Source organism: Coffea eugenioides, chromosome 9, assembly GCF_003713205.1.
Source record: "Coffea eugenioides isolate CCC68of chromosome 9, Ceug_1.0, whole genome shotgun sequence".
Classification (NCBI taxonomy): Eukaryota; Viridiplantae; Streptophyta; class Magnoliopsida; order Gentianales; family Rubiaceae; genus Coffea; species Coffea eugenioides.
In genome coordinates, this window is record NC_040043.1 from 32,942,925 (window position 1) to 32,954,569 (window position 11,645).

The 11,645-nt window shown below is 38.4% G+C and overlaps 2 protein-coding genes across 2 annotated transcripts; both read right to left on the reverse strand.

Moving 5' to 3' along the window:
- Positions 1-7,080: 7,080 nt before the first annotated feature.
- On the reverse strand, positions 7,081-7,695 carry LOC113782445. Its single transcript, XM_027328338.1, has one exon. It carries the CDS (start codon positions 7,693-7,695, stop codon positions 7,081-7,083), a length of 615 nt encoding a protein of 204 aa, XP_027184139.1.
- Positions 7,696-7,987: 292 nt separating this feature from the next.
- Positions 7,988-8,632, reverse strand: LOC113782446. Its single transcript, XM_027328339.1, has one exon. It carries the CDS (start codon positions 8,630-8,632, stop codon positions 7,988-7,990), a length of 645 nt encoding a protein of 214 aa, XP_027184140.1.
- Between the last annotated feature and the right edge of the window lie 3,013 nt (positions 8,633-11,645).

An 11,645-nucleotide genomic window follows, 5' to 3' on the forward strand; every position in this document is an offset into this window, starting at 1 on the left:
CGTAATCACCAGATTTGATCCACACTCCGCACCGGTTACTTATACTACGAAAAGACGTGATAACCCTAATTCGCTCTAACTTGAAAACGAAAGGGGAAAACCCTTACTTCTATATTCATTTGCACTTATTGTGGGGTGATTGGGTAGTAGGGCCATTATAAAGTAATATTTTTTAAATAAAAGGAATTTTAAGAAAAATGTGCGGGACTTTACAATGCCATTGATTACAATTAGGGTTGCGATTAAAATGAGAGATTTAAGAAAACCGGTTAGTCACAAGTAAACTAGAGTTTTTTATTAGAATTTAAAGTGTCCAATAAAAAACAATGTTTTTAAAATAAAACAAAAGAAATAAATCAAAATTTTAAAAGAACGAGGGAAAAACATTGTCCTAAAATTCGGGGTATCACAATCTCCCCTCCTTCAAAGAATTTCGTCCTCGAAATTCCAACGGGTACTAAGTGAAAGAGCCAATAGATAGCTAAACAAGTAACCAAATAGACCATGCAAAAGGGTTTGGTTCAAACAACTGGCCCTGAGTGAAAATAAAGTCTCAGATATTCGAAAAATTCAGAACATGGCTTAGCTTGAAATCGAAAATTTCTCAGGTTGGAAATTTTACCCCTGGCAGTGCTGGACAACACAACAAGCTAGCACAACGGCTATACTTCACCAGTGAGCCTCAGTTCAAGAAGTTCATCCCTGGCGGTGCTTGAAAACACAACAGGCAATGCCTCACCACAGAGGTTCAGTTCAACCGTTACAGAGGAGTAGTAGCCGGTCTACAACCACACGAGTACGAATAAGTTCAAAAGCATGGTCAAAGCAGGGTTTAAACATATAAGTTCAAAAGCAGAGTCAATTACTTTAACTTCAAGGAGCACGGGTACGAATAAGAACTCACTCGACTAGCCTATACCCAGCAATTCACATTCTCAAACAGTCACCAAATTCAAGTCCACATATAGGTCATATTACTCATGCGTAAAGTCAAATCAGGTCCATTACGTGTACGTAAGAGCACACTCACCAAAACAAGTTCAAGTCTCAAATGAGCTCATCTTAGTCGGCCTCAGACAGTTCAAGTATTGCAAATCCCTTTGATCGTCCAATGACTAGGTTAAATGTTAGAATCATCCACGCCTTAACCTTTGCCATCAAAACTCACATCAAGTGCAATCAAGATACAGACCCTTATTCTAGCGCTCTCCACTATTTGGTACCCAAGTATAAGAATCCACAATAAGACAATTCACAACTCGAGCCGGCCGGTTCCAAGAGTAAATCACCCATATTAGAGATTCCTACCGGACATACCTAACTATTGTCCCCAAAGTACCATGAGAAAGGGTTAAACCTAGAACGTTTCATGATTCTAACTTATGCTCAAAAGAGTCCTTAATCCTTTACACCCATTCACGAAATTAGGACCATAACACCACTTGGATCAAGCTCACTCCGCGCAGAGACCACGCGAAGTGGCTCTGATACCATCTGTGACGGCCCCACCTCCCCCCTAGGGCGTACCCTAGGGTTTAGCGGACCGCCTGCCCAACTCTCGCCACGACTCACTCACGCGTAACTCGAGAAAGATACCGCATCCATAGAGAAGAAACGAAACAACAATCTTAAACTTTACATATACATTGATGTTCAAATCCAGCTCCAAGGTTTATACACGCCCAAAACATTAAAGTATTACAACCCAAGTAAAATCAACCCTAGTCGGGTGTTAGCGCGAGTACAAGTCGAAAGTCAAAATAGCAAGACTATGCTAGTCTGTACAAGTCTCACGCCTCGCTCGTACCCCCTGCTAAGGAAAACAAATGGAGTGAAATGAACTAAAAGCCCAGTGAGGGCCCAAATAGCAAGTTGACCATTATTTAAAGGTACACGTATCAACGTAGCAAGAGATAGCGAGCATAACAAGTTCATAAAAGTGAACAATAACACTTCAAGTAGCAAATTTCAAAATGAACGAGTGTAAAGTGCTTTTGATTTTCAAAAGAAACAGTAATCCAATAAGCAATAATCAGTTCCAAGCATAAGGATACGGATGGATTTCAGGAGCCAAGTTCCCATTGCTTCACCAGAGCTTGATCAAGTAATAGTTGACACTCCGTCAACTTTCAAGTAAGTAACCAATCCAGTAGAGTACCACTTAAACTACTCTCCGTTCACCATCCGAACCCCCTACTGGGTCCAAAATCCTCAATAAACACTGGTGGTAATACTCGAGTATACCGATTAGTCGAGGAGATATCACTCCACTCGACAAAACAAAAGACCCAGGGTTCGTTACCCAATCGCCCAAGCCCGTGCCGGCTCAACTCGAGTAACTCGCCACAGGATTTCTAGAATTCCAGGAAGTGAGCACCATATACACCAATATCTCAAATTCATTGCAACAATAAACAGTATATCTTATATTAGGGCAAGTGCGATAAAGTACACTCTTGCCCGATCAAACAAATGACATATCATTAAATCACATTGGTCAAGTATTGAAGACAATTGTCCAGTTCAATCAGGTATTTGGAAGCACTCACTATAGGTCTAGTGCCTCTCAAAAGTCACGTTCAGGTCCAACTCCTTGGTTGGAGTCCAAATCTGCGATAAAATATCATTTACGAATGTAAAACTCTCCAGAGTTCTAAACATAGGAGTTTCGCTTCAAGAAAATCAAGTCAATGCAACTCGTTTAAGTAGTATTCAAGATACTTATCAAATCTCGAAAAATTTATGCTCGCTCATTTAGTTTCGGTAAGGAAGCGGTTAAAATTTTAGAACTCCTATTGGAGTCGAAAGAACGAGGAAAACGTATTTCTAGTAGTCGTTATTTCATTTCCCAATGGTACAAGTTCGGCCAAATTCTAACTTATATACCTCGATAAAAGAAGACGCAATAGCCTAGATGGTTCAAGTGGTATTCGCTCTCAAGCCTTGCTCAAGTTGCAAGTATATCTACCTAGTTTTCGAGCGTAAATTTGGGCAGCACGCCCTTTGTATTTACCTATTATCCAGCCATTTATGGATTCATTCTTTTCCTCAATCAGTCCCAACGTCACTCACAAAAATAATCTCATTTCAATAGCCATTCCCTAGGCTCAAAGTCATACAAGTACAAAATCAAGTTAGGAACATGTGCGGAAATGAAGTTTGAGTCAAGAAACAAAAGACAGATTTGACGTTGTTTTGCGTAACGGACACAACCGAAGCTACGCTTATCGGATTGGGGTGCAAGTTATACCGTTTCAAAGCTAAGATAAATTTAATTTTGATGAAGACCACTCAGTCCAGTTCGTAGTGTATCCAGGTCAAAATTTCAATTTGCAAAACCAGAATCTTACATTCGGACTAGTTAACCGCACTATGCGTAAACGACAATAACTCAGGCTATCGAAGTCCGATTGAGGCGTTTTCAGGGGCGTTAGAAAGCTAATACATAGCGTTACAACTTCTATATTTAGGCCAAATGATATACAAGTACGCATCAGGGTGAACAGACGCGGTCAGATTGGTAAAATGTCACAACTGTCCCTAACGTTCTACCTATGGCAGTCAGGGGTATTTTTATCTTTTCACATGCTACAGTGCTCGGATTGAGGTGAAGTTTTATAGGCAGCTATAAAATATCATTCTATACAACTTTTATGTTTTAGGCTAAGCCTAATTCGGCCTCTAACAGGGTGAAGTAGAACCGGGCAGAACAGGGTATACCTTAACTTCAATTCTGGAAATTTGCTACAATTAAGGTATAAATCTCATTTTTTGCTTGAAACCATCACTACCACCTCTTATACCAACTTATATACATCATATACCACCCATACAACAAGTATGATAAGTGAATCATTCAAACCCTAACTCAAATTCATCACCCCAACCATCCAAAATCACTTGATATAAGTATTACAACCACAAATACAAGCTACTAAGCAACTCCAACATGATTAAGGAAAAAGAAAGGAGTGGTCAGCCATATTACCTCAAAAACAAAGCTTGCTAGAGTTATCCTCCACTTCTCCTTGAAATTTTTGGTTCCTTAAGCTTCCCAAGCTCTCAACCTACAAGTTAATCGGTTTAGTTTTTCTTGGTTTCACTCACAACTCTTGATTTGATGTTGGAAATAGAAACTCTCTTCACTCTTTCTCCTTCTCCTTGCTCTCGGCCAAACAGGAAAAAAAATGGTGAAGAAATGAGCTAAACTGAAGATAAGAAGGTAAGAAAGTTGGTTTGGTCAAAGGGCCTTTAATGGCCAACACTTGTCACACTTAGGTTCTCACAAATTTTTTTTCTTTTCTCTCTCTCTTGGGGTCAAGAATTTCGGCTGCCTTGAAGGATATTTTGGGATGATTTTTACTGAAATAAAAGTATGGAGATTGAGTAATAGAGTAGTGTTCAAGTGGTGTGTTCAATCGGTAGCGCGCGACATCCGTCGGTCCGAACCGTTTTTCCATAAATTGCGTATATTAGGGTTTTAACTTATAATTCACTAACTTATTATTATTACTTCTAACCACACACTTAACAACATCTAAAACTTACTCGTAATCACCAGATTTGATCCACACTCCGCACCGGTTACTTACACTACGAAAAGATGTGAAAACCCTAATTCACTCTAATTTGAAAACGAAAAGGGAAAACCCTTACTTCTATATTCATTTGTACTTATTGTGGGATGATTGGGTAGTAGGGCCATTATAAAGTAATATTTTTCAAATAAAAGGAATTTTAAGAAAAATGTGCGGGATTTTACAATTCCATTTATTACAATTAGGGTTGCGATTAAAATGAGAGATTTAAGAAAACCGGTTAGTCACAAGTAAACTAGGGTTTTTTATTAGAATTTAAAGTGTCCAAAAAAAATAATGTTTTTAAAACAAAACAAAAGAAATAAATCAAAATTTTAAAAGAACGAGGGAAAAACATTGTCCTAAAATTCGGGGTATCACATCCCTCTTTGTCTGAATTTCGACGAAACTCAATACAAAGACGTAGACACCAAATTATTTACTTGTCTAGTTCAACTGTAACTAAAGCAACTAAATAAATCTAATTAATTTGAGAAATTTAAATATAGAAAATGAAAGATGTTGGTAGGATAAAATCCAAACCTAACAAAATAAAAGCGGTCAGCGGGATAAAATCTGGTTCTGTCGAGGTTGCTGGGATAAAATCCGATCCCAACATGGTATAAACGGTCAGCGGGATAAAATCCGGTCCTGCCGAGATTGGTGAGATAAAACCCGATCCCAACGAGATATAAATGGTCAGTGGAATTAAACCCGGTCCTGCAGAGATTGGTGGAATAAAACCCAATCCCAACGAGGCATAAACAGTCAACGGAATAAAACCCGGCCTTGCCGAGGTTTGTGGGATAAAACCCGATCCCAACGAGGTATAAACGGTCAGCAGGATAAAATCCGGTCCTGCCGAGGTTGGTGGGATAAAACTCGATCCTAACGAGGTATAAATGATCAACGGGATAAAATTCGGCCCTGCCGAGGTTGGTGGGATAAAAATCGATCCCAACGAGGTATCAACGGTCAGCGGGATAAAATCCGATCCTACCGATGAATTGAAAAGATTTTTGCAAAGTGCCTTTTGTAGAATTTTGAAAATGGAGACAGATGATTTTTTCTTCCAAAAAAATTGCCCCAGTATGATGCTATTGGACCGTTGGACCTGCGAAAGAGAAATACTCATAATGATAGATAATACTACCACCATCTGATCAATCCTGCCTTTAAGAAATGTGTAAACATGAGTATTTGGGCGTTCTTCCCCCGATGTAGTAAAAATTTAACTTTACTCTGTAAACTGTGTCAAATTTCCTCAACTTCAAATATTAACCAGACCTTTGGTATCTAGTCAATCACAGGGGTTACCATTTGATAAATTTTCGACTCAACTTCGCTCCTCGAATTACATCACATCTTCTTAACTTCTAATGCTAATAAGACACTGGATATTCAGGTAAACTCAATAAATCACAGGGATTGCCTTTTGATAAACTTGAAGAGATAAATGAAACCATGAAACAAATGCAAGAATATTTTATTTACACAGTAATGATGAAAATTTCAGTAACCTGAAAAAAAATCATTTGTTTTTATTGAAAGAAAATTAATTTTTGAGAACTGAACCTATAAATTCAACAATTTTACTCTTTAGAATACCAAAGTACTCTGATCTGAAACAAAACGCCACGTTTGATCTTTTGGATATCGCTCCTTCGAAGTTCAATGTTGACAACAGAACCACAAGGTGAAGAGAAATTCCAATGAACTTAGTCACCAACCATTCCATTCCAAGCTCACTTTTCAACACAAAACCCGACCTTAGCGCCCTTTCGGGTTTTCACTAAGACTATCCCAACTCTTTATTTTATTTTTATTTTATTTTTTCTTCTTTTCTTTTCTTTTTCTTCTTTTTTCTCTTCTTTTTTCTTTTTTTTCTCTTCTCTTTTTCTTATTCTTCTTATTCTTTTTTTTTCAAAGGTGTCCTCTCAGATTTTCACCTAATGAACAAATCCTGTCAACAGCTTCTATTAACTCAGAAATGTGTTTTAAGAAATGATGGTATCAGTACGACAATCCTTCCCTTGCAAAATCAGTGAAGGTGTATTGACATCATTTGCCATTTGATTAGGAAACTTCCTAAAGAGGTGATGCAAAGAACAGAAGTCAAGACTTTCGATTTTTGTAATGGGGTCTGGTGAGGTGCTAGGAAAAGGTTAAGACTTGAAAGCAGATTTTATAAGTGTTTAAATCAACTGAGATCGTATTTTCATACTAACCCTACTTAACTATATTGCCCAATTTATTCTCAATCAAGGTTCTTTTCTTTCTCTATCACTTTTCACCTTTTGAGGCTTTTCTTTCAACTCAAGTTTGCCCTAGTGTGGAGTTTGCGATCTTCAGGGGTTGCCAAACGAAATAATTTATTCTGAAAGTTTAAAAGAAATAACTAGGGATAGAATGTTTAATTGGAAAGGAAGAAAGCCTGACTTTCATTCCATTTTTCGGATTAACCCTAAAAGGAAATTTTCACTTAATAGATGAAAAATTTCTTTCACATATTCGAATTGATCGGCTGAGGGAAAACTTGTCCATCCATTTCTGCGAGAACAAGTGCTCCGCCAGGTAATACTTTCTGGACAATAAAAGGGCCTTGCCAATTTGGTGCAAACTTCCCCTTAACCTTCTCTTGAACTGGCAAAATCCGTTTCAACACTTTGTTTCCTTCTTCGAACAGTCGCACTTTGACCTTCTTGTTGTAAGCACGTGCCATTTTCTTTCGATAGCACTGACCATGACAAATGGCATTTAACCTTTTCTCGTCAATCAACGACAACTGCTCATGATGTTGTTTAATCCAATCAGTTTCATCCAATTTGGCCTCCATTAGTATGCGTAATGAAGGAATCTCAGCCTCAGCTGGTAAAACTGCTTCCATTTCGTACGTGAGATTGTAAGGTGTTGTCCCAGTAGAAGTCCGAATAGCAGTTCTATATGCCATTAATGCATAGGGGAGCTTCTCGTGCCAATCACGATGTCTTTTAGTCATTTTACGAATTATTTTCTTCAAGTTCTTATTCGCGGCCTCCACAACTCCATTCATCTGTGGTCTATAAATAGTAGAATTTCGATGCTTGATTTTGAACTGCTCGCACAACCCATCCACCATGTCATTGTTGAGATTCTTGGTATTGTCGGTGATTTAATGTTTCTGCCACACCAAATCAACAAATGATATGTTTCCTTAAAAAATCGGTCACCACCTTCTTAGTCATATGCTTGTAATATTTGGTTTCGATCTACTTTATAAAGTTTTCAATTACCACTAGAATAAATCGATGCCCGTTCGAAGCAGGAGGGTCAATAGTTCCAATTACATCCATACCCCACATTGAACATGGCCAGGGGGCAATCATACTGTGCAATTCTGTGGGAGAAGTGTACATAACATCCCCATGCAACTAACATTTAATGCATCTTCTAACAAAAACTACACAATCATGCTTCATAGTAAGCCAAAAATATCCGATCCTCATGATCTTCTTTGCTAATAAATGGTCATTCATATGTGATCGACATACACCACTGTGCATTTCTTTTATCAAATAATCTGCTTCATCTTTATCAACGCATCTTAGAAGGCCTAAGTCTGACGTCCTTTTGTAGATCACCTCTCCATTCAAGAAAAACTTGGATGATAATCTACGCAGAAAGCTTTTAGCAGTTGTATCAGCACCTGGAGGATAAGACCTTGTTTTGAGAAATTCCTTGATATCGCTATACCAAGGACGACCATCAGAAGATTTTTTCACGACCAGACAATGAGCAGGCTTTTCTCGTAACTGAATCTGGATAGGTTCAATCACCAACTCGTCTGGATGTTGAATCATTAAAGATAAAGTAGCCAAAGCATCAGCAAAAATATTTCGGGCGCGTGGAATATGCCTAAACTCTGAACTTCTGAATTTGTTCGCCAAATCTAATAAACTGCAGTGATATGGCAAGATCTTTGAATCTCGAGTAATCCATTCTTTGAGTGTTTGATGTACGAGCAAATCGGAATCACTGAACACTATTAAATCCTTAATCTCTATCTCCAATGCCATTTTGAGTCCAAAATGCAAGCCTCACATTAAGCCATATTATTAGTACAGAAAAATCGCAGTTTAGCAGAACCGGGATAATGCTTTCCTTCGGGTGATACAAGAATAGCTCCGATACCAGTTTCGAAAGAATTTGAAGCACCATCAAAGAATAGTCTCCATTCAGAGTATCGTTCATTCATATCTTCTATTACACCAACAAATAAAACCTCCTCATCCGGAAAATAAGTGTGAAGCGGTTGATAATCATCTTCCCTTGGATTTTCAGCCAAGTGATCTGCTATAGCTTGTCCCTTGATTGCCTTTTACGTGGTGAAAGTGATGTCGAATTCAGAAAGGATCATTTGCCATTTAGCCATGCATCCGGTCGGCATTGGTTTCTCTAATAAGTACTTCAAAGGATCTGACTGAGAAACGAGGTAAGTGGTGTGACTAAACAAGTAATGCCTCAACTTCTGAGCTGCCCAGGCCAATGCACTGCAACTCCTTTCAAGAAATGAGTATTTTGCCTCGTAAGTTGTGAACTTCTTGCTAAGATAATAAATGGATTGTTCCTTTTTTCCAGAATCATCATGCTGCCCCAAAACACATCGCACAGCCTCGTCGAGCACAGACAGGTACATAATCAAAGGTCGACCCGGCTTGGGCGGCACTAAGACCGGGGTGTGCAATAAGTAATCCTTGATCTTATCAAACGCCTGCTAGCATTCTTCATTCCAATGCAATGGTACATCCTTTTTCAAAAACTTAAACAAAGGCTCACATGTATGAGTCAATTGGGCAATGAACCTTTCAATAAAATTAATTTTTCCCAAGAAACTTTTCACATTTTTTTTGTGTTTTTGGCACTGGCATTTCACGAATTGCTTTAATTTTTGTCGGATTTATCTTTATACCCTTCTTACTGACAATGAATCCCAATAACTTGCCGGTAGGGTCCCCGAATGCACACTTTGCAGGATTCAATTTCAAATTATATCTTCTCAATCTTTCAAATAACTTTTCCAAATCAATTAAATGATCCTCCGTTCTCTTGGATTTGATGATGATATCATCCACATAAATCTCCATCTCCTTATGAATCATATCGTGGAACAGGGTGGTCATGATCCTTTGATAATTGGCTCCAGCATTTTTCAACCCGAATGGCATCACTCGATAACAAAATGTCCCCCATAGAGTGATAAAAGCAGTTTTCTCTCTATCTTCCTCTATCATTAAGATCTGGTGATACTCAGCAAAGCAATCTGCGAATGATTCGATTTCATGCCCTGCGGTATTGTCCAGAAGAATATGAATGTTTGGCAACGGAAAATCATCTTTCGGACTGGCCTTATTAAGATCCCTGTAATTGACACAAACTCGCACTTCTCCATTTTTCTTCGGAACAGGTACGGGATTCGAAAGCCAAACAGGATAATGAGACACCATGATGATTCTGGCATTGAGCTGCTTCTCGATCTACTCCTTGATTTTGAGACTCATATCTGGCTTAAATTTGCGCGATTTTTTCTTCACTGACGGAAAATTCGGATCAGTCGGCAACCGATGGGCCACTATGTCTGTTGAAATTCCAAGCATGTCATCATGGGACTAGCAAACACATCTTGAAATTTGGTCAAAAACTCAATCATATCTTTTCTCTATTTTTTATTTAAATGAATGCTAATTTTTATCTCCTTAACTTCGGTTTCAGTGCCAATATTAATGATTACTATTTTTTTTAAGTTCGATTTGAATTTCTCTTCATATTGTTCAAGATTCTTTAACAAAGATTTAGATTCTGTCTCGTTATCACTCTCGTCTTGAATTTCTGATTCCAAAATTTCAAATTCGTGAGAGATATTGAGATTGCAATCATCGAATTCCGGAATAGTGATATCCAAATGGTCAATGTGTTTTATTTTTGGCCATCTGAAAAGAATGAAATAGATACAACAATGCGTAAGTAAATCAATTTGGGAAATAAACACTGTGCATTTCATTGAATTTCAAATAAAGGACAAAACGTCATAACATGCTGTTTAACAAAAGATACGCTATTTAACATAAGACTTGTAATGAAAAAATATTTGATTCAAAGCTATTTACAAAATTGAAAGACAACAGATGAATAATGCGAATGATTTCTCTCATATCTTTCAACCAAAGGCAATCCCCTACATTTACCGAAATTCCCTTCGAGAGGGAAGCAAATCACTGATCCAATTCTTCATTGCTTCTATGGGAATCGCTGGAAATTCTGGATCCTCTGATGGCTCACCTTCATAAGTAACCCCCACAAATAGCTTAGACAAACCAATATTCACCTCCTCGATCGGGTCCACTTTAGATCTAATCACTTCTGATAGATAGGAAAAGTGAAGCACAACGGTGGAATACTCCTGACAATGTGTTTTCCTTCTTTTTCCGCCCCCTTGTGATCCAGTATTTCTTTCTTGTCATTGGCAGTAGGTTGAAACCCTAGTCCAAAGGTGTTCTTCTTTCCTTGAAACTCTATTGGTTCTAGAATTCCCTGCAAGTTATGCCCAAGACCTTTGCCTATCTCATATCCTCCTCGAATCATCTTTTTGGCCATCATAACACTGGATTCTGGTAAATTCATTCCCAGCCCTGACTTCTCCTTAGACACCCATCCTACTGAGGCAATATCAGTCACATGGTAAGGAGAAACCAGACCTTTTCTATCACTTCCCTCTTCCCATGCAGGATTGAAGATCATAGTGCAATCATCCTCTGCGAACACCGTGATCAATTGGCCGTTCACCACAAACTTCAACATTTGATGGAGCGAAGATGGTATAGCGCCTGAAGTGTGAATCCAAGGTCGTCCAAGTAGAATATTTTAAACACTTGAAAAATCCATAATTTTGGTATATGACTTGAAATTGGACAAGTCCTATTTCTAGCACTAAATCCACTTCTCCCATTGATTCCCTTTTTCCGCTATCAAATCCCCTTACCACCGTTGCAGACGGCCGGAGTTTAGCTTCTTGAAATCCCAACTTAAACAAGG

Bases quoted from the DNA above. Each gene is read 5' to 3' on its own strand.
- LOC113782445 (XM_027328338.1), bottom strand. From the start codon at position 7,695: ATGGTGGATGGGTTGTGCGAGCAGTTCAAAATCAAGCATCGAAATTCT.
- LOC113782446 (XM_027328339.1), bottom strand. From the start codon at position 8,632: ATGGCATTGGAGATAGAGATTAAGGATTTAATAGTGTTCAGTGATTCC.